Here is a 23,957-nt window from a genome sequence, read left to right on the forward strand (position 1 = left end):
TAAAAGCTGCTTGAAGCCATTCCCACGACTTAGAGCCACAAATGGTCTGTAAGGCAGTTCATTAACCCTGATGACTAGGAAACTGTTCCTTATTTGGGGCCAGGATTTGCCCTTCAGAACTGTGGTTGTTTTAGAAGGGGAAGAAACGTGTTGTGGTCGGTTGGGCCAAGTGGAGAGCTTTGGGGTGGGGGTAGCTGGCAAAGTTGTTTCTCGATCTGGGTGATGGTTTCAGGGGTGTTCACCTTACTCATTTAGCTGTACGTGTTATAGAGTTTTCTGTAAATATGTTTCATAATAAAAAGATTTTGTTGGTTTTTGTTAAATCTGCCTCCTTGAAACTGTGAATCACTCCTGGACCTAATGGTCAGTTGAGTGGTTTTCTGTTGTTATTGTTTTTGTGGGGGTTTTTGTTTGTTTTTTGTTTTTGCATGATAGCCATTTATTTAGTACCTGTGAATCAGCCCAGTTTCTCTAAAATGGAAACAGATGAGAATTTTGTTTGATAAGGCTCTGCTTCTTCAGTTGTAGGGTTATTGGAGTAGACAGGCTTCGGAAATTGTTGAATGCTGGTTGATGAAAAGACCTTCTCTTATGATTCTGTGCCTTCTGATATTTTTGCTTGACAGGTGTTTAAAAGACACAATCCTAGCACGGCCGAGGAGCAGGAGATGATGGAAAATCTGTTTGATTCCCTCTGTTCCTGCCTAATGCTGAGTTCCAATCGTGAGCGCTTCCTGAAAGGCGAGGGTCTTCAGCTGATGAATCTCATGCTAAGGTATGCTTCTCATCTCCTATCATGTCCTAGCTGTCCATCTTTTTTTGTCCAACTCCTCACTGTTAGCCTGGATTTGAGAACGTAGCTAGCTATGGTCTTTTATTCCGTTGAGTTTCCTGGATATGTGAAACAGCAGTCTTAAGGTGAGTCTGTAGTCTTTCCTGAAGTTCGTTTGGATGAATACAGAGTATGTTTTGGTCTGTTTGTACCCTGTTGTTATGTCATTTGGAAATAGGACCACTCCATTGAAGGGAAATTTTTTTGTTGTTGTTCCTTCTCATAGTGTGTTGGTTTGGGGAAATCTGGTCATTAATTTCTAAACATACCCTATGTTAATTTCTAAACTTAGCCCAATTTTCTTTTTATCTTATGTAGACCTATCTATGCCATATGTTTGTCCATATTTTTACTATTGACAAAAATCTGGTGGCTCAGGTGGTAAAGAATCTGCCCACAAGGCGGGAGGACCAGGTTCGATCCCTGGGTCAGGAAGATCCCCTGGAGAAGGAAATGACAACCCACTCCAGTATTCTTGCCTGGAGAATTTCATGGACAGAGGAGCCTGGCAGGCTACAGTCCATGGGATAGCAGAGTCAGACATGACTGAGCGACTAACATCCTTTACTATTGACAGCAGAATGTAATTCCTATTTTTCATTTATACATACTTTTCATTATATATTATTTTCAGTAACGAGTTGTACCTTGCCATGTGGCTAGCATAGGAGATACGAAAATGTGCAAGACAGTGCTAGAACTTTCTTCATAATTCCTTCCTTGTATCAGTTCAGTTCAGTCACTCAGTCGTGTCCAGCTCTTTGTGACCCCATGAATCACAGCACGCCAGGCCTCCCTGTCCATCACCAACTCCCGGAGTTCACTCAAACTCACGTCCATCAAGTCGGTCATCAATGGACGATGGCATTGAGTTGATGCCATCCAGCCATCTCATCCTCTGTCGTCCCCTTCTCTTCCTGCCCCCAATCCCTTCCAGCATCAGAGTCTTTTCCAATGAGTCAGCTCTTCACATGAGGTGGCCAAAGTACTGGAGTTTCAGCTTTAGCATCATTCCTTCCAAAGAACACCCAGGACTGATCTCCTTTAGAATGGACTGGTTGGATCTCCTTGCAGTCCAAGGGACTCTCAAGAGTCTTCTCCAACACCAAAGTTCAAAAGCATCAATTCTTCGGTGCTCAGCTTTCTTCACTGTATGGATGTGAGAGTCCAGCTCTCACATCCATACATGACCACAGAAAAACCATAGCCTTGACTAGACAAACCTTTGTTGGCAAAGTATTGTCTCTGCTTTTGAATATGCCATCTAGGTTGGTCATAACTTTCCTTCCAAGGAGTAAGCGTCTTTTAATTTCATGGCTGCAATCACCATCTGCAGTGATTTTGGAGCCCAAAAAAATAAAGTCTGACCCTGTGTCCACTGCTTCCCCATCTATTTACCATGAAGTGATGGGACCAGATGCCGTGATCTTCGTTTTCTGAATGTTGAGCTTTAAGCCAACTTTTCACTCTCTTCTTTCACTTTGATCAAGAGGCTTTTTAGTTCCTCTTCACTTTCTGCCATAAGGGTGGTGTCATCTGCATATCTGAGGTTATTGATATTTCTCCTGGAAATACCTAGGTCTAATTTAAAGCTCAAACAGTAAACAATCTGCCTGCAGTGCGGGAGACCTTGGTTTGATCCCTGGGTCAGTAAGATCCCCTGGAGAAGGGAATGGCAACCCATTCCAGTATTCTTGCCTGGAGAATTCCATGGAAGAGGAGCCTGGCAGGCTCCAGTCCATGGGGTTGCAAAGAGTCTGACATGACTGAGTGACTGTCACTTTCCGTTCACTTTCATATCTTATTATTTGTGCATTCATTTCTTGAAATACTTAAAGTAGGTTTCATATTAGTGTAATTCACAGAATCTGGAAGTAAATGGGAGATAGCTTGTAATTGATAACTCTTGAGAAATCTGGCTTGGAAGCGGATTAGAGATATAGGGTGAAGGGGTAACCAGAGTGGGGTGTTTAGTTGACAATGGTCAGTTTTTTAAATTGAGAGATGTCAGAGCATGTTTGATTGGTTGGAGGTCTGAGCATTATGGGATTATTCTTTATGAAACTGAGCCCAAGTCTGCTGTTTGGAAACATATCTGGATAGATTGAAAATTTCAGTGAAAAAAATTTTTAATAAATTTGATACATACCTCTTAAATATAACTTAGAATATAGACATACAAAACTGTTAAAGCACTGATACGGTAATGTGTTAAGTGCTTGGCTTGTACAGAAATGAATGGTAGGATTCCTGTCTCCTGTATTTTTAGTTTTAGAAGCTAAAAACACAATCCATCTTTGGATGAGGATTCCTTGGAGTCTTTTCCCCCATGATTGTTTTCTATTTTTAACAGCTTTTTGGGCCTACCACACTTGTAAGTTTCTGTTCTGTTAATTTTTTTAACTAAACGTGCTGTTTCCCATGTTGTGACATAATCTTCATGACAGTTTTCAATAATTGAATAATGGTGACTCTAAGGGAATATGACTTACTTGGTCTTTCTTTGTTACTGATATTGTAGTTATTTCCAATGTTTTGTTGTTATAAAAAATTCTCCAGTGACAGATTCTACAGATTTTTGTGCTTAAAGCTATGTTTGTACTTAAGATCGTCAGGGTATGTGTTTTGAAAACACCTTCTCTTTAAAGGCTTGTGTAGGCCCGGGGCACAGTAGACCTCTTGCTTTGTCCAGTGTGTACCAGACCTTGGATTGATTGAAAAATCTTCCTTGGTGGAATTGTTTTAAAAACTTTATTTTAAAGTACAGAGAGGGGCATTGTAATTATTCAGAGGCCTTTAGTGTTCAGCTGATTTTTGCTGGCTTTACTCTCTTGAGTCTTTTGTTTATTTCCTTTACCCTTCTAATTGCCTGTCCTTTTGTTGAAATGACCCACCTTCTCTCAAGCACATAGCATATAAAGAAGATGCATTTGGCTTCCTGGGCCTTTTAACCTTAAAACTATATGCTATACGGACTTGCTTCTAAGCTTCTTAAAGGTCTGAACCGCCAGTGTCTTTGGATGTTTGAGTGCAAATATGAGGTGATGTATTCCTGTAGCATATGGCTTGGAAATGTGCAGCAGTGGGGAGCTGAATAAATAACCAGAAGTATGGATTATTCAAGCAGGAATGCTGAGGTTCTGGGAGCCTAATTTAAAAAGGAGCTCTAAAAGATGTAGAAATAGCACCTTTCTAGGATCTCCTAACTTTTCATTTTTGAATGCTGAAGTTACTGTTAAATTAATTCTTTTACATTAATTAGCTATATCAGCAGATTCAGCTTTTTTTTTTTTTTTCCTTTCCCATGCTCTTTGTTCTCTGTAATTTTTTTTCTTCAGACTCCCAAATGAGAAGTTTAATTGGGAGGGAGTTGTTTCTCCCTAGTAGATCCATCCTTCCTGATCTTCTAGCAAGAGCTGCCAAGTTGCTCTCTGTCTCAAGGGAACCCATTTAAAAACTGCAGCTATAACACTAGAAGTTCAGGAAAATTCCTCTGGTTCCACTGCCCCTAAATACTGATTTTTATTTGAATTCAAGCATTCATCAAACAGTTAATGAAATGCCCACCTGGAGAGGTAGCAATATGGTGTAGTGTTAAAGAATGGGGTTTAGAGTTAAGGGAGATATGGATTTGGAACACAGCTCTTTCAATGACTAGTTCTGGATGTTTGGTGAGTTATTCTAACCTTTCTGTCCTCTGATTCTCCCTTTTTTCATCTGAAAAATGGGAGGGATTTCCATTTCCAAATTTCCAGGGATTTTGTGGGAATTAGACTACAAATTGTCTGGGACAGCTCTGCAGTTATTAAAACATTGATAAAGTGCTATGTTCACTTACTGTGTTAAGTGCTAGGCTTATCACAGACATGAACAAGACAGGATTCTTGCCTTCAAGAAATTCAGTAGGTCGTGATGGAGGCCGACAGTAAATAACTAATATAATTTAATGTATTGACTGTTAAGAGTAACAGTGAATTTTGCATGTCCACAGCCTGTGAGTTTTTTTATGTTTCTGATTATTGATAAGGAACGATCACCAACAAGATAGTCATTTATACACTTATGTACACACCACACATACATATATATGATTCAATTTTAATATTTTTATCATCTTTGCTGCTGCTGCTGCTAAGTCGCTTCAGTCGTGTCCGACTCTGTGTGACCCCATAGATGGCAGCCCACCAGGTTCCCCCGTCCCTGGGATTCTCCAGGCAAGAACATTGGAGTGGGTTGCCATTTCCTTCTCCAATGCATGAAAGTGAAAAGTGAAAGTGAAGTTGCTTTATCAAGGCATAAATAATATATAATCAGACACTCATTTTAAGTATAGAGTTTTAATTTTGACAAATGTGTATACCTTTATTTTCACCACAAGGAAGATGTAAGATACTGTCGACTGAAAAACACGCACAACATGAGAGCTGTGAGTTAGGTTTTATTTGGGGCAAAATGAGGACTATTGCCTGGGAGACAGCATCTCATGTAGCTCTGAGGAACTGCTCTGAAGAGGAAGTGGAGAAGTCAGTTTATGTGTAATTTTGGTGAAGGGAGATATGTGTACCATTTTGGCATGGTGTTGCTGCTAATCATGAGGAGCAGATGTCTCCATTAATGATTTTATTGCTTTCCTAGATAGGAGAGGATGCAAGAAATTAGGCCCAGAAAATCTTCTCCTGTCCTCACACCATACACAAAAATGGCTTAAAGACATTAATAAAGACATGACACCATAGAACTCCTAGGAGAGAACACAGGCAGAGCACTGTGACATAAATCATAGCAGTGTTTTCTTAGGTCAGTTTCCCAATGCAAAAGAAATAAAAGCAAAAATAAACAAATGGGACCTAATCAAGCAAAAAAGCTTTTGCACAGCAAAGGAAATAAAACGAAGGGACAGCCTCCAGAATGGGAGAAAATATTTGCAAATGATGCAGCAGACAAGGGCTTAATTTCCAAAATACACAAACAGCTCTTACTGCTCAATGTCAAAAAAAAAAAAAAATAACAACCCAGTCAGAAACTGGGCAGAAGACCTATATAGGCACTTTTCCAAAGAAGACATACAGTAGAGATAGCCAAGATAGTCAACAGGTGCATGAAAAGATCTTCAACATTACTAATTATTATAGAAATGCAAGTCAAAACTGAAGTGAGGTACCACCTCACACCAGTCAGAATGGCCATTGTCAGACAGTCTACAAGTAATAAATGCTGAGAAGGTGTGGAAAAAAGGGAGCCCTCCTGCAATGCTGGTGTGTGTGTGCTCAGTCCCTTCCATCGTGTCCAGCTCTTTGTGACCCTATGAACTGTAGCCTGCCCGCCTTCTCTGTCCATGGGATTCTTCAGGTAAGAATACTGGAGTGGGTAGCCATTTCATTCGCTAGGGGATCTTCCTGACACTGCGATCAAAACCGCATGTCTTATGTCTCCTGCGTTGGCAGTCAGGTTCTTTACCGCTAACGCCACCCGGGAAGCACAGTGGGAAGCTAGTGGGAATATAAATTGGTGCAGGCCCAACAAGATAGAGGTTGCTTAAAAAACTAAAAATCGAGTTACCATATGATCCGGCAATCCAAAACTTTTGGGCATATATCTGGAAAAGACGAAAACTGTAATCTGAAAAGATGCACGCAGCACGGTGTTTCTTAGCCACATTACTTAAACAATAACCAAGACATGGAAGCCACTTGTGTCCATCAACAGATGAATGGATAAAGAAGATGTGGTTATATATACATACAATGGAATATTACTCAGCCATAAAAATAATGATAGAGCCATATTCTCTCTCATAAAAGAGAATAAAATATTGTCATTTGCAGCAACATGGGTGAACCTAGAGATTATCATTCTAAGTGAAGTCAAAGACAATTACATTAAGTCACTTATGTGTAGAATCTTAAAAAAATGAAACAAATGAACTTATTTACAACATAGAAATGGACTCACAGACATAGAAAATGAGCATATGGTTACCAAAGGGGAAAAGTAACCAATATTATTTATCAATAAAAAATATTATTAATCTATTTTACATTCATTTTTTGTACTAACTCTTTAAAATCCAGTGTGCATTTTACATTTACATCTGAATTCAATGCTAGGTTTTCATTAAAGTACTTGGTTTTTATTTAGATTTCATGCAATTCACAGTTGAAAAAGTAGATTCCCATACTTAAATATACTTATTCCAAACATACTTAAATATTTCCCAATAACTGAATCAAGTATCAATTTTTAAACTTAAATCTGAAATTTAGCTGTATTTCAAATATTCCATGGCTGTATGTGGCTAGTGGCTACCATATTGGATAACGCATGTATAGATCATTTTTATTACCCTCTGAAATTGATTTGATCCCTTTTACAATCAATTCCCATCAATCCAGCTTTGGCCCCAGTCAACCATTATCTTTCTAGAATTTCATATAAATAAATCATACAGTATGTGTTTTGTTTAGCTTATTTAACTCAATAGGTTGTTTTTGAGGTTCATTTACTTTGCATGTATCAGTAGTGTGTTTCTTTCTTATGCTTAGTTCAGTTCAGTTCAGTTGTTCAGTTGTGTCTGACTCTTTGCAACCCCATGAACCGCAGCACACCAGGCCTCCCTGTCCATCACCAACTCCCGGAGTCCATCCAAACCCATGTCCATTGAGACAGTGATGCCATACAACCATCTCATTCTCTGTCGTCCCCTTTTCCTCCTGCCCTCAATCTTTCCCAGCATCAGGGTCTTTTCAAATGAGTCAGCTCTTCGCATCAGGTGGCCAAAGTATTGGAGTTTCAGCTTCAACATCAGTCCTACCAATGAACACCCAGGACTGATCTGCTTTAGGATGGACTGGTTGGATCTCCTTGCAGTCCAAGGGACTCTCGAGAGCCTTCTCCAACACCACACTTTAAAAGCATCAATTCTTCAGCGCTCAGCTTTCTTTATAGTCCAACTCTCACATCCATACATGACCACTGGAAAAACCATAGCCTTGACTAGATGGACCTTTGTTGACAAAGTAATGTCTCTGCTTTTTAATACGCTGTCTAGGTTGGTCATAACTTTCCTTCCAAGGAGTAAGTGTCTTTTAATTTCATGGCTGCAGTCACCATCTGTAGTGATTTTGGAGCCCAGAAAAATAAAGTCTCTCACTGTTTCCACTGTTTCCCCATCCATTTCCCATGAAGTGATGAGACTGGATGCCATGATCTTCATTTTCTGAATGTTGAGTTTTAAGCCAACTTTTTCACTCTCCTCTTTCACTTTCATCAAGAGGCTTTTTAGTTCCTCTTCACTTTCTGCCATAAGGGTGGTGTCATCTGCATATCTGAGGCTATTGATATTTCTCCCGGCAATCTTGATTCCAGCTTGTGCTTCATCCAGCCCAGCGTTTCTCATGATGTATTCTGCATATAAGTTAAATAAGCAGGGTGACAATATACAGCCTTGACATACTCCTTTTCCTATTTGGAACCAGTCTGTTGTTCCATGTCCAGTTCTAACTGTTGCTTCCTGACCTGCATACAGGTTTCTGAAGAGGCAGGTCAGGGGGTCTGGTATTCCAATCTCTTGAAGAATTTTCCACAGTTTGTTGTGATCCACACAGTCAAAGGCTTTGGCATAGTCAATAAAGGAGAAGTATCCAGCAGATGTTGGCAATTTGATCTCTGGTTCCTCTGCCTTTTCTAAAACCAGCTTGAACATCTGGAAGTTCACAGTTCATGTATTGCTGAAGCCTGACGTATTGTGGATCTTCACGTATTGCTGAAGGTCCCCTGGAGGAGGAAATGGCAACCCACTCCAGTATTCTTGCCTGGAGAATCCCATGGACAGAGGAGCCTGGTGAGCTACAGTCCACAGGGTCGCAAAGAGTCGTGCACGACTGCAGCAATTTAGCACATAGGCGTGCACGAGGCTGTTAAACATCTTTTCATGTTGACGGTTCTCACATCTTTTGTTTAGTCAACCCTTTGTTCAGACTTATTGTCTAAATTTTATTTGGGTTGTGTTATTGAGTTTTAAGTGTTCTTTATTCTAGAAAGAAGTTTTTGTCAGAGACATGTTTTGGAAATATGTTTTTCCTAGTCTGTGGCTTGCCTTTTCATTTTTTAGCAGTGTCTTTTTAAAGAGCAAAAGTTTTACTGATAAAGTCTAATTTTAAAATATATATATATATATATTTAATTGTGCTTTTGGTATGACATATAGACTATGTTTCCCTAAGCAGGGTCTCAAAGTGTTTCTTTCATCTTTTTTTTAGAATTTTCAGTTTTATGTTTTACATTTATAGATCTGTGATCGATTTTAAATTAATTTTCATATTTGGTATTAGGTATGAATTGAGGTTCTTGGCTTTATTTATTATTTTTGCAGCAGTTCAGTTCAGTCACTCAGTCGTGTCAGACTCTTTGCAACCCCATGAACCGCAGCACGCCAGGCCTCCCTGTCCATCACCAACTCCCGGAGTTCACCCAAACCCATATATCCAATTCTGGCACTATTTATTGCAAAGATCGTGCCCTTTCCAGTTAATCACCTTTACACGTTTGTCAGAAATTAATTATCTTACATGTGTGGGTCTACTTTTTGTGCTTTCTATTCTGCCTCATTGATCTACGTGTCTGTCTTTTTGCCAACACAACCCTGTTCTGACTGTACGGTTGAGTCTTGAAATTATGTGATGTGAATTGTCTTAATGTCTTTTTAAGGACTTTTAACTATTCTAGTTCTATAGTTTCTTCATATATAAATTTCTAGAAAAACTGCTAGGGTTTTAATTGGCATTCTAATGATTCTAGATTCTTCTGGGGAGAATGCACATCTTTGCCACAGTGAGACTCCCAATCCATGCACATGGTATATTTCTCCATTTATTTAGGTCTTTTATTCTTTCATCGGTGTTCTGATTTTTAAAGACAACTTGATATTTTGTATTTTCTTAGAAATTTTCAGTTTCATAGACTTCCAAGTTTATTGATAGAAGTTGTCCTTGTATTTGTGTAATTCTGTTCTATATCTTCCATTTCATCTTTTTCATTTTCTGCTCATTATGTCTTCTTTATAACTGCTAATGTTATCTATTTAAATTTCCCTGCTTTCTTACTCAGTCAACTTTGTTAAAAGTGATTGAGATTGTCTTTGCTTTTGGTTTGGCATTTTGTTGGTTTGTATACTTTTTGCCTTCTCACAAATTTGTTTGTCTTTAATTCCTATTTTCTTCTTTATTTCCATTTATTGTGTTGCCCTTTTCTAAATACCTGAGTTGAATGGTTAATGCTCTTAAAAATAATCCTTTTATTTGAAAATAAAAACATTCAGGAATTCCCTGGCGGGCCAGTGGTTAGGACTCTGTGCTCTCACTGCCAAGGGCCTGGGTTCAGTCCCTGGTCAGGGAATTAAGATCCCACAAGCCTTGTGGCACAGACACAGGGGAGAGCAGCAACAACAAACAAACAGACTTGAAGGTTAAAATTTTCCTCTTAAAATGGCTCAGCCTCATCACACAGTTTCAAGTGGTTAAGTCTTGTTTTCTTACTACCTTAATAGAAAATATAGGCTGAATAGTATCTGCTTTTCTAATTTCAAACTTTATTTGTGGCCTTGTAGATGGCTAGTTTTTGTGTATATTCCATGGACACTTAGAGTTTGTGTTCCTAGAGTATAAAGTGCTGTACATAACTCCTAAATCAATTTTTAAAATATATTTTAACTCTTCCATATTCATTTAAAAAAACTAATCTGTCAAACTTAGAGAGTAATATTGATATCTTAATATAACTGGCTTTTTTTTTTCCTTTTATTCTTGACTCTTTTGCTCATTATATTCTACATTGTTTACTCAGGAAATAAATGCTAACTCTTTTATTTTAATCTTGAATTGTATATCTTTGTTAGTATTAAATAGTCCTCTTTGTTGCATGTAATGAATTGGTTTTGAATTCTTTTATAATTTTGTATTTATCTATCGTATCCCCTCCTATGGTTTTGTTTTAACTTTTTATGTCATTTTATATTATATGTGACTCCTATTAAGAGCATGTAGCTGTTTTTTTGGATTTTTAGTCCAATGTGAGAGTTTGTTTTTAAGCAGATGAATTTAATGTACTTGTTTCTATTACAGTGACTATTGTGTTTGGCCCTTTCCTTCTCTCTATTTTGTTCCAATGGTTTTCTTGAAGATTTTATTTTGCTTTGTCTTTTAGTTCTTTCATTTTCCTTCTGTGGGAAACTAAGCAATTTATTCCATTTCTTTTCTGTTAGTGTAATTTACTTTTTGAAAAATGAAGCTTGATTTATTTGTTTATGAACATTTGGAGTGGTACCAAGTCCCTTCAGGATCTGTCCTCTGCCTAATTCTCCTGTGGCCATCTCCGCTCATTCTCCTTTTCCCACACATGTACTTTCTGTTCTCTAAACCAAACTATTTTAGATTCCTTAACACATTTCTTTATTTTCTCTGGGTACCTCACCCTTGATACTTAGGCTAAAGTTCTTTTAAGAAGCCTCTGTCCCTATATCACTTCCCCTTGCCCTGTCCTTACACCCACACACCCCCTCTTGATTTCAGAGATTAGGTTCGGGCATCCCCCACTGTGGGAGCACTTACCATCCTGTGTGGCAAGCACCTCTTTGTCCCTGGCTGTACTATAAGACTCTTGAGAGCAGGAACCAGGTTTTCCTCTCTGTATCCCCAGAATCTAGCAATAATACCTATTAGGCGCTCAGTAAATATTTTCTAAATGAATAAGAAAAGTCTTGAGAAATATTTTTGCTTTTTAGAATCATTGGGTCATAGAATTGCCGGCAGATCCTGTAGATAGATAGACTCAAAGAATGAGGAATGATTTATTAAAAGCCATGTAGCTGAGAATGTAGTCTCCCGTCAAGAGACATTTAGTCCTGTTTGCCCGTGTGAAATTTTTTGGTGTGTGAGGCATATAAAATAGGGTGGTGGTGAACCTGATCTTCAAGACTCCAGGAAATCCAGGCATCAGCTGTAGTCCTGGGCTCACTGCCCGGTTTGGCTTGTGCCGTGCTGGGCTCCAGAGCAAAGCCAATGCAAGTGTCTACACTTCAGTTTATCCCCCCTTGGAACACTTGACCCTCTCAGCTCTCTTCTTCCATCCTCCTCCTAGATATTTTAGGGTTATGGTTTAGGTATTTATTTCTTACAACCTTTCTACTCAAGGTTCAAAGAAGCCCTTCGTGTAGATTTGTAGCTGAGTTTCAGCTTTTGTTTCTGAGCCCTGTTTGGAGGTCTGGGACCTCTTAGCCCTTCCCTCACAGGCCTTTGCCCTCTTCTTTCCCCTCCATCCCACTGTTAGTTTAGTTGTCAGATGACTTTTTCATTCCTGTGTTGAGAGTGTCTGGATTTCACAGTGCTTGACAGAATCAATAAGGGAAAAAAGGCTATTTTTTGTTTGTTTTTTTCTCTCTCTGCCAAAGAATAGATGAAGACATTTTGAAAAAGAAGAAAAAGGATTGCTGAGGTGATATTTAAAACTGGAACTCATGCTGTGAAAGAAACAGCAGGTAGCCATCCTAGAGTATAAGAACTCAAAAAAAAAGGATTTCTCATTTGGCCGTTGTTTTTTGATAAGGAAAGAGAGAATATGAGGTGAGGGTGGGACCCACAGAGCCCCTTGGGTGGTGGAGAACTCTTCTGAAAGGAAGAGAAAACCAGAGGCCCTGAATTTCGGCTATCTTCCCTCATTCTTTTGGCTTGGTAGTCAAGAGTTAGGGTGGTGGTTGTTGTCTAGTCACTAAGTCGTGTCTGACTCTTTTGTGACCCCCTAGACTGTAGCCCGCCAGGCTCCTCTGACCATGAGATTTTCCAGGGAAGAATACTAGAGTGGGTTGGCATTTCCCTTTTCCAGGGGATCTTCCTGAGCCTGGGATCAAACTCTCATCTCCCACATCAGCAGCCAGATTCTTTACATCTGAGCCACCTGGGAAGAACTAGGGTACAAAGAGGATATTTGGGTGATCCTTGGCTGGCAGCCAGAGAGTTAAGATAGGAACATAAACCAAGTGGTATTTTGGTAGTCAGGAATAGTTGAGAGAAAAATAAAATTTGGGAGAGTTACAGTTTATCGTGCAGTTTAACAAGGTGATGAGATTTATAGGGTCCAATTCACAGAAATAAGACTAAATTATACCTATGGGGCCATGGCCATCTTAGAATTTAGCAGAAAATGAGGGTGGAGCTGTAAAGACGGCATCATTGCCCCTGGATGGAGACTGGTTTGCCATTTCTTTGTGCTTGGTTACAGAAGTCTGTCTTTGGTAAGCTGTTGCTGCAAATTTAAGATTTCAATATACCGGGTTTAATTACAGACTGTGCTCCGAAGCGTTTGCTTCTTGCCTCCACAGAGCACTTTTTAACAGTATGTCCTTTTATCAAATGGTTCAGTGTTCTCTGAGAAACAACAAAGCCAGTGGGAGACAGAAGAATTACATTGTCAGTTTCCTTGAAAACGTTGACATGAAGCTTATTACTTCTGTTGTAAAACCCTGTTCCACTTAGAAAAAGAAGAGACCACCGTGATCCCAAGGGATGTGTACAATTGCAGCTTGGGGTTGTGTAGCAGAAATACAGTGAACCCATGCTGATTATTAACTGTATAGGCCAAAAGGGAAAAAAAAAAAAGGAAAGAGAAGGGTACATTCATTCATACATCCATTTTAGGAACCATCAATTTTTTTTTTTAATCTTGAGTTGTTTTTTTTTCTTTCAGTTTAACTGTTTAACTCACTATAATTATTTTGAGATTCTGCCACATGTAACAATTGTTTGTCCCTTTTTCTTTGCTGGATAGTATTCCATTTAAGAATACATCAGTTTGTTCATTCATTTGTTGATGGACATTTAGATTTTCACTTTTTTGCTTTTAAGAACAAAGCTACTGTTAATATTCATGAATAAAATCTTTGAGTGAACAACATTTTTCATTTCTTTTGGATAGATATCTATGAGTTGAATCATATCTAGGATCAGTATAATAGTTGATCCTATCATATCTGGATCATATGATAGGTGTATATAGTGTTTTGTATTTTAGTCATTCTAGTGCGTGTATATAGGTGTCTTGTGGTTTTAATTTGAATTTCCCTCATGGCTAGTGATATTGAGTGTCTTTTCATGTGCTTATTTGCCATCTACATATCTTCTTTGGTAGTGTATGATCAAATCTTTTGCCCATTTTGAGCAGGGGTAAGAGTGGTTGTCTTATTATTAACATTTCTTTCTGTGTCATAGATACTCTCATGTCAGATATTTGTTTTACAGATATTTTCTTCCAGTCCATAGGTTACCTTTTCATTTTCATAGCATAGTCTTTTGAAAAGTTTTAATTGGGCATTGAAACATGTATAATATCATATATGAAACAAATCGCCAGTCCAGGTTCAATGCATGATACAGGATACTTGGGCCTGGTGCACTGGGATGACCCAGAGGGATGGTACAGGGAGGGAGGTGTGAGGGGGGTTCAGGATGAAGAACATGTGTATACCTGTGGCGGATTCATGTTGATGTGTGGCAAAACCAATACAATATTGTAAAGTAATTAGCCTCCAATTAAAATAAATAAATTTATATTTAAAAAAATGTTTTAATTGGGGATTGGGGGGGTGGCAGTCACCGCACCACGCATCTTACAGGATTTTAGTTTCCCAACCAGGAATTGAACCCAGGCCACCACAGTGAAATCCCCAAGTCCTAACCACTGGACTTCCAGGGAATTCCCAGAGAAGTTTTAAATTTTGATAAAGTAAAATTTTTTCACTTGTTCCAGTGATCTTTTTTCTTTTTCTTTTTTTCTCTTTAAGTAAACTTGGGTAGTTTGTGTCTTTTAAGGACTTCATTTTATCTAAGTGGTACAATTTTTTGGCATAAAGTTGTTCTGGAATATCCCCTTATTATCCTTTTAACTCCTATATAATCTGCAGGGAGATATGCCTTCTGCTATTTCTAATGTTAGTCATTTGTGTCATCTTTTCAAAGAATCAGTTTTTGTTGTCATTGATTTCTACTGGTTTTTTGTTTGTTTTCTGTTTCAGTGATTTCTACTCTGATCTTCTTTATTTCTTTTCTTCTGATTGCTTGGGGTTTAATATGCTATTCTGATTCCTCAAGAAGGGAATTCGAGATCGCTGACCTGACATCTTTCTTGAATTTTCTAATATATATTTAATGGTATAAATTTCCCTCTAATTGCTGCTTTAAACCGTGTTACACACATTTTAATATGTTGTATTTTCAGTTCAAAACACCTTCCAATTCTCTTTTTTTTTTTTTTCGTTTTCTGAATGTTGAGTTTTATTATTATTATTATTATTTTTAATTTTATTTTATTTTTAAACTTTACATAATTGTATTAGTTTTGCCAAATATCAAAATGAATCCATCACAGGTATACATGTGCTCCCCATCCTGAACCCTCCTCCCTCCTCCCTCCCCATACCATCCCTCTGGGTCGTCCCAGTGCACTAGCCCCAAGCATCCAGTATCGTGCATTGAACCTGGACTGGCATCTCGTTTCATACATGATATTTTACATGTTTCAATGCCATTCTCCCAAATCTTCCCACCCTCTCCCTCTCCTACAGAGTCCATAAGACTGTTCCATACTTCATCTTTGACTCATGATATATTTAGAAGTGTATTATTTAGTTTTAAAATATTTGGGAATTTCCTCCCTTTTTTTTTTTCTTTTGGCCATACTTCATAGCATGGGGGGGTGGGGGGATCTTAGTTCCCCGAGGAAGGATCAAACCCTCATCCCTTGTGTTGGAAGGGTAGAATCTTTATATATATATATATATATATATATATATATATATGTATGTAATTTTATTTGTTTATTTTTGGCTGTGCTGGGTCTTCATTGCTGTGCAGGGGAAGCATGGAGTCAATCACTGGACTGCCGGAGAAGTCTCCCACATGTCTTTCTGTTTTTTATTTTTACTGTGTTTTTTTATGTCTACTATAGTGCTAGAAACAAAAATCTTACCTTTGTTTTCTACATATTTGTTTCATTTTCTGGCACAGGCAGTCAAGAAATGGTTGGTACTAGTAGTTTATAAAAAATGAATGGGAGTAGAAATTGAAAAAAATGAATTTAGCGATATAGAAGACTGCCACTGTTCTGTTTTAGAGGTGGAATATCTCTTAGCGTCTGCCACAGCACTAGTGTTCTTCGGCACTGTACTTTGAGAGCACCTGTGAACTTAGTCATGTTGATCTTATGTCTAATTCATAGGAATCCTGGATCCCGGAAAGTGATATATTTGGGGAGCTAAAGGGAAATGAACGTAATCATGTACATTTTAAAGCAAACAAAAATGATCTCATATGTCATTATCCACGTTTTTTTGCAGAAATAAGTTTATGGTTCACAGTATCTTTTAAAGAAGACTGTCACTGCCTATCACTTTTTTTTCTTGATTCCTCACAGTCTTCTGGTTGAGAAGGGAGTGGACTTTAACTCTTTTACTTGTCTTTCGAATAAGTTTCCTTCGGGGTTTAATCCCTCTTTTCTGCATATTTTGTTCACCCTCTTAGGGTAATCTTCACATCATTGATTCAATTACTAGCCATAGATTTAATCATTCTTACACATGGGGTCACAAAAGAGTTGGAAGTGACTGAGCACGTGCATTTCCCTCCATTTTTAAAAAATAACTTTATTTATTTATTAATTTGTGTTTGGTTGCGCTTGGTCTTCGTTGCTGCACATGGGCTTTCATAGTTGCTGAGAGCCAGGACTATTCTCTAGCTGTGGTGCACAGGCTTCTCACTGTGGTGGCTTCTCCTGTGAAGCACAGGCTCTCGGGGCTCTGGCTTCAGCAGTGCAGCATGCAGGGCTCAGTGGTTGTGGCTCCTGGGCCCAGTTGCTCTGCAACATGTGGAATCCTCCCAGACCAGGGATCAAACCCATGTCCCGTGCATTGGCAGGCAGTCTGCCATCCACTGTACCACCAGGGAAGTCCATTTCCCTCTATTTTTAATCTCATTCCTGGACTGCAAAGCGGTAAGTCTAAGCTGGTGTCTCACCAACACCCAGGATCAATCTGAACTCACCTCTTTTCACCCATAGTCTCTTGTTACTTCGCCTTTTTTACCAGTGTCTCTGCCTTCCATGTATTTCCACTCTTTCTTCTACTTCTTCCTTTTCCCCTCCCTTGATACAGTCCAACCCACTGTGGCAAGTATGGTCTTTCTAATACACAGAATCAACTGGCTTCATTTTTTTCCTGCTGCCTCTCTGGCTCTTAATGTTCTCACAGGACCATGCACCACTCTCCTGAATGTAGCATGCTTATTCATGCCTTGGCTGTTTCCTTCTGCTCTAAATACCCTTATCTTTTTTGCCGATCTGAGAAAGCCATCCAGTGCACCTTGGTTCAGGCATCATCCCCGTTGTGAGGCCTCCCTGACTCCTCGCCCTCCTCCCTGCATTCACTTTCTCCTCTGCACACACCTCCACTGTAGCACATGGCTCTTCTCAGTATACCATGGTCTGCACATCTTTCTCCCTTGTGAACCGCACTCCTCAGAAGCATGAGCTGTGCCTCTCTTTACATCTCAGCTTAATATCTGGCACTTGTTAGGTGCTTCATAAATATTTGATGAAAGAACATACTCAAAATGCATGTTTATTACGAAAGTGTTTCTGTCTTAAAAAAAAAAGAAAGAGTTTCTGTCTAATTAAGCCTAAGTGGAAACTTCCCTGTCTTCCCCTTTCTGCCTCCTCAGAAGGTTCACCTTGGTAGAAGAGTAGATGACTCAGTCCTTTCCCACCAGCTCCCATTTTCTAGCAGCCAGCATCCACATTGGGCCTGGCATGACCGACAACCTGATGAACCCAGCCAAGACTAAGATAAACTACTTGTCCTCAAGTAGAATAAATATTTCAAATAAAGCCAACCCAAGAAAGTCAGGCCAAACAGCTATTGATTGCTAAAAGCCTGAACTTGAGCCCAGTGAATATTCCAAAGTTCACCTCCATGCAGCTTGCCTAAATGGTGATCAATATGCAATTACTGCCCCCTTTAAAGGCGTCTTACACTGCCTATCTGGAAAAGGATTTTACTTTTAAAATCTTTTGTTTGTTGAATTTGCTTAGGCAGGGAAAAAAGAGAGACTTGGCTAAAGCAGCATCCTTTACCTTTAGCATTTCAAACAATTCTGTTATATGTGAAATGGTTTGAATGTATGCGGAATGGTAACTGGAAGGTGCCCTGTTACATGACCGTCATTCATTTCGAGAGGACTTTTTCTGAGTGGCTAAACAGTAAGGATGTTGTATTTCAGTTTCCTAATTTCTCCTCACATGGTTACATGCCCTAGTCATAACCTTTGTAAATTTAAGTTTGTAGAGTGGGATGCTGAAGTCCAGCTTCAGTGAAAACAAATATATTGTTTGTCTAGTTTCCTTTCAGAATTTTATTTTGATGCAGAAAAACCTCTCCCTGCTGAATTTAGAAATCTTATTTACCCTCCTCCTGATATTTAAGATTCCATGTCTCACAAATAGGCCTTTTTGATGCCCTGCCATAATCAGAGCTCTTGTTTTCACTTGCACTCTTGTCGTAGTCTCTTAAAGGTGCCTCCTGACCCCAAGCTCTGTCCCTCCAGGCCCTTCATCACGCTACTGCCAGATTAAGCTTTCAAAAATCTATTTATGTAGCGCCCTCCTTTTCTTAAACATATCACGGCTTCTTCAGCATCAGTGGCATGGAGCCCAGGTCCCTTGGGCAGCACAGCCAGGGCCTGTCGTGACCTGTTCCTGCCCACTTCCCCTCAGTCGTCTCCCCCACCCCCCATCATTCAAAGCTACTTCCAATCCCTCCAAGTGACACGCTCTTACAGACCTCCTGTACCTTTGCATATGCTGCTTACCGCTACCAATATCATGGCTTTCTCTTCTCTGCCTGGCAAGTAATCATACTTCAGACTCAGTTCAGATGTCACAATTGGATACCCACGTGCAAATGGATGCAGTTGGATCCTTAACTAATACCACATACACAGATTAGTTCAAAAATAAAGATCTAAATGTAAGAACTAAAACTAGTACACTCTTAGAAGAAAACATAGGTTTACATCTTCATGACGTTGGATTTGGCAACGATGACAGTGTTCTATAATTGCCTAAGGTGATGGTAGCACATTTCTGAATATTCTAAGATCCATTGAATTGGACATTTTAAATGGGTGAATTGTATGGTGTGTCAACTCTATCTTGATAAAGCTGTTAAAGAGAAAGAAAAAGGAAGAATAGGTGATCCATAATCCTACCACCTTGAAATGACCTGTTAGTATTTTGATCTGTTTCTTTCCGGTGTCTTCTAATGCATATTTTTTACATATTTTTACATGAGGTAATGCTTCATATGGAGTTTTGAATATTAGTTTTCATGCTTACCATTCTGATCTTAAGAACTTGTTGATTCTAACACCTACTCTCCTGATTGTTAATAAGTGTGTAATATTGCATGTAGATATACTATAATGTAATAATATTTTGACTGGTGGACCTTTAAATTGTTTTTGCTTTTATTTTTCTTTTTTCCATTGTAATGAATTTTGTAGAAAATACACTTTTTCTTTTTTAAGACTAGACCATGCTCCTGAAATGCTTATGTAAAGCCTCTTTTGTTCCCAGAGAAAAGAAGATCTCCCGGAGCAGTGCCCTGAAAGTGCTGGACCACGCCATGATCGGGCCCGAGGGCACAGACAACTGCCACAAGTTTGTTGACATTCTTGGCTTACGGACCATCTTTCCCCTTTTTATGAAGTCTCCCAGGAAGATCAAGAAAGTGGGAACCACTGAGAAGGAGCATGAAGGTAGGGTTCGCCGGAGAAGTCAGCCTCACTTAAAGGTGTTAGGAGAAATGGGGGAGATGAGAGCTGCTTTGGCGAAGTGCTGTGCAGCTGAGGAGTCGACTCTCAGGTGGAAGTGTGCTACCTTTTTCTTTTTTATCTGCGTATTTTCTGTGCCTGGAAAAGCAACCCAGTGACCCCTGGTCACAGATGGCCTTTGTCACGCTGCTTCTGGTGGTTCCATTCCCTGCTGGCCTGTTAATAAGCTGGTTGCGTGAGGGTTTTGTTTTCTTCACTATAATTTGTAGCGAGGTGTCTCTCTGATGGAAGACCCTTTTGAAAAGAGTAATGAGGTAGCAACACACGTCACCTCCGGAGTAGCGCTTTCATGTATTTCTGTATTAAAGTATGATTCAGCCAACATCAGGAATTGCCGAAATAAACTATTTACAGCCCAGGTGCCCCTTTTTATGTTTCTCCTCCCTGATGGTGCGCACTACCAGCAAAGTGCCATGAATCGCGGTGCTGGAAGCAGAGTAGTTGCTGCTAGACCAGTCCTGCCCCGCTATTGTCTAGAGGCCTGCTGCTTCCCTCTCCAAATAAATGACGGCAGCGCAATCTGGAGGGCCCCGGATTTATGAGCACTGACGGTTCTGCTGGAGGCTAACAAACACTTGCAGAGGAAATTTACATGGTTGGGTGGTTATTTTAAAGTATGGAGAAAGGGCTACAGGGGCGATGAGGTGGTGGTGTGTGCAAAAGAGGAGGACCTGGGCTGGCTGACTGGCTAATTTAGTCATCTTATCAGAAGTTAACATCTGTCCCATGATTTGATTTTTCTTTTTTATCAGTGATTAGTAGAATAGCATAGATGTCTGCAAAATCTTTTTTATTCCATACCCTCCTAGATAAAAGTTTGAGAGTTCCTGTCTGTCTCTTTTCATCTTGACTTGACTTAGTCTCTACCAACTTGAAATGGCTAAAAGGAAGGTGGTGTGGCATGTCTTCAGTGGTTACCACCAGGGATACCTTCTTTGACGGAATCCCCTCTCCAGACCCAGCAAAAAGTCTGGCAGGGAAGAACTACAGGCTGGAGGTCTGACAACACATAGAAAGTTCAGGTCACCTCAAACCAGGTACTGACTGAAACCCCAGCTGTTGAAACACCAGCTGTGAGCATGTTAACCCCATTGCTGGTCTTTTTTCTTTCCTCAATGGAAATTTATGCATGGGAGAGAGAATGGATGGTCTTGAAGATCTTGGAAATAAAATTTAGGAGACTGTCACGATTCATTGAAATCCTGCCACATTCCTAGCACGGCTGCATTATGTGCTACCTTATTTGGGCCTTACGAGTGCGTGCTCAGTCACTTGATTTGTGTCTGGCTCTTTGTGACCCTATGGACTATAGCCTAGCAGGCTTCTCTGTCCATGGGATTCTCCAGGCAAGAAATACTGGAGTGAGTTGTCATCCCCTCCTCCAGGGGATCTTCCTAATCCAGGGATCAACCCCATGTCTCTTACATCTCCTGCATTGGCAGGCGGGTTCTTCACCACTAGCTCTACCTTGGAAGCCCCATTTGGACCTCACAACCCATGAAATAGATGGTGGTATCCTTGTTCTTTAGATGAGGAGATCAACTGAGGAAGGAACCAAGCTGTGATTCTACAGCTAAGTAGCTGTGTGACTTTAGACACTTTACTTAACTTCTCTGGACTGCATTTTCCTTCCTGTTCTGTAAGATGTGGAAACTAGAGTAGTGAAATAGAAGCTCTGATATCGGTACCTTAGGTCCTGAGGCGCAGGCCCTGGTTGTCAAGGCTCTGTCCTGTAATCCAGGAAACTCCTCAAGGACTGTGTGTGGCTGACCTGCTGGGTTGTACAGAGAGGCTTGGTGCTTCCTGCACCATGAGCATGCGTGAAGAAAATGAAGGAAAACAAGCCCTTCGCGGGCTCTTGCCTTGTGTGCGTGACGCTGAGAAGACAAGTGACAGATTCAGTGAGCAGCTGTTTTCCTTCTGAAAAATGTGCCCGGTGGCGTGCTGGTAACAGTACATTTGCTTTAGAGTACCCGCATTAGGAATTTGATAACATTGTGTTAGTGAGGGCAATGGCTTGGGAAGACAGCTCCTGGAAGGCATGTTTGGACTATAATGGGCTGGGGAGGATGAGCTCTGCATCCTGAATACACCGGCACCCAAAGAGCAGTGAACCCCGAGGAGGAAACACAGCCCCGGCCCTTCTCCCACCCCGCCTAGCTGCCTCTGCTCCTGGTCGTGAGCAGTAGGGTGAGAAGGCAGGCAGGGCGGAGCATGGGCGCCTTGTGCAAGGTTTCTCTGTCCTGTCTTCTGGGTCCCTGTGCACATGCTCACCCTTCTGAAGCAAGTGGACCAGGTGTGTGTGGTAAGCTGGAGCACAGCAGCCTCCAGCATCAGGAGTGTTTGCGAACATGCCCAGCCCCAGGTTTCGACCATGCTCTTGCCTCCGTCTTAACAATTTTCTCTGACCTGTGCACTTGACTGCCTTTTAGTCATCCTTCAAGTCCTCAGTTTTGATGTCACTTGCTCAGGGAAACATAACATGAGCCCCGGGGCTAGAATAGAACCTCTTCTGAAGTGAACTCTTGAACCCTGGACTTTGACTTCATAGCCCTGAAGATTATGGAACTAATAACGTTGTCAATTCTGGATCCCAGGGCCTAGCCCTGTTTTTGGCATGTGGTGGATGCACAGTGTATGTTCATGGACCGTGTGAATGGATAATTGCTTCCCTAAAAGACTGCTCATTAAAGACAAACATGGATTTGGGGCTCTCCAGAACCTTGCAGGGTTGAGTCAGTACAGTTGACAGTTGTTGATCATGCCCCTGGAGCGAGTGGTTTTTCTCCCAGCTTGTTTGGAAGCAAAACCAAGAGGGTTCCTAGCCTTAAGTTTTTCTTTGTCTCGTGCTTAGATGGAGAAGGAAATGGCAACCCACTCCAGTACTCTTGCCTGGAAAATCCCATGGACGGAGGAGCCTGGTGGGCTACAGTCCATGGCATCGCTAGGAGTCGGACACGACTGAGCGACTTCACTTTCACTTTTCACTTTCATGCATTGGAGAAGGAAAAGGCAACCCATTCCAGTGTTCTTGCCTGGTGAATCCCAGGGACAGAGGAGCCTGGTGGGCTGCCATCTATGGGGTCGCACAGAGTCGAACACGACTGAAGCGACTTAGCAGCAGCAGCAGCAGCAGTGTGTGCTTAGAAATTATGGCAGAACTTCTCTTCTCTACTTTAGAGCTGTGCCTTTCAGAGCCCTGTCATGGATAGAACTTCCCTAGAGGTGAGGCCACCCTATGACAAACTCCTTCTGGTAATCTAGCAACTCCTAATAAAGCACTGTGGGCTGGGAGTCAGCTTGCCTGTCCAGAACCTCTGAACGGCTGCCCTGTAAGCTTCCCTTTCTTGTCAAATTCAGGATTAAGTTCATCCTGGTCCAGTCTCAGCCCCTGTCACTTCTCAAAACTTTCCCAAACTCATACGATAGCAATATAGCCTGGTGTGGTACAGAAGGATCCACTGCTTATCCACGGGGTTAATTTTTAAACTCTCCGAGCCTTGTTGTTAAGTTGTGTTTGACTCTGTGCAACCCCATGGACTGCAGCACTCCGGGTTTCTCTGTCCTTCACTATTTCCCTGAGTTTGCTCACATTCAAGTCCATTGAGTCAGTGATGCTGTCTAATCATCTCATCCTCTGCTGCCGTCTTCTCCTTTTGCCTTCAGTCTTTCCCAGCATCAGGGTCTTTTCCAGTGAATTCTTGCCCCATATGTAAAATGCTAGGTCTACCACTGAGGGTGGTTGTGAGGGTCAGGTGAAGTGACAAATACAAGCGTAGTGTGGACTCTAGAATATGGTGGGCGCTTCAGGAAGTGTAGGTTCTCCACTAAATCTGTCTCCGGTTCTGCCCAACCTGGCCTTAGTCACACATACTCATTCTTCTAGGAGGTCACTGGGAAGCCAGGTAAAGAGACTTGCCCACACCCCAGGTTGGGAGAGTGTGGGTTTTATTGGCCTGCAGTCTAATTGCCACGTGATAGCTTCTAGAGAATAGGCAGACTCATTCTTGACGGGACTGTCAGGAGTCATGATATGCTAAATAGAGGAGTGGCATAAAAACAACCATGTTTTATGTTCCCCAAGCCAACAGAAGGGGTTGAGAGAGGACAGTCTCTAGATTAAGCTGACTCTAGAGAGAGAAGGGAAGAAGCAGAGACCACTCTTATAACCTAGAATTGCTGGGAATGTAGTTCTTCTT

The 23,957-nt window shown here is 40.7% G+C and overlaps 1 protein-coding gene across 1 annotated transcript in view; it reads left to right on the forward strand.

Annotated features, from left to right (window-relative positions):
• CTNNBL1 (catenin beta like 1) overlaps positions 1-23,957 on the forward strand; it is a 165,853-nt gene that overhangs the window by 80,173 nt on the left and 61,723 nt on the right. The window contains exons 10-11 of the mRNA XM_061437551.1: positions 627-775; positions 19,502-19,683. Of these exons, the coding sequence (XP_061293535.1) occupies positions 627-775; positions 19,502-19,683 (331 nt within the window). The remainder of the gene's footprint in view (positions 1-626; positions 776-19,501; positions 19,684-23,957) is intronic.

This window comes from Bos javanicus, chromosome 13 (assembly GCF_032452875.1).
Source record: "Bos javanicus breed banteng chromosome 13, ARS-OSU_banteng_1.0, whole genome shotgun sequence".
NCBI lineage: Eukaryota > Metazoa > Chordata > Mammalia > Artiodactyla > Bovidae > Bos > Bos javanicus.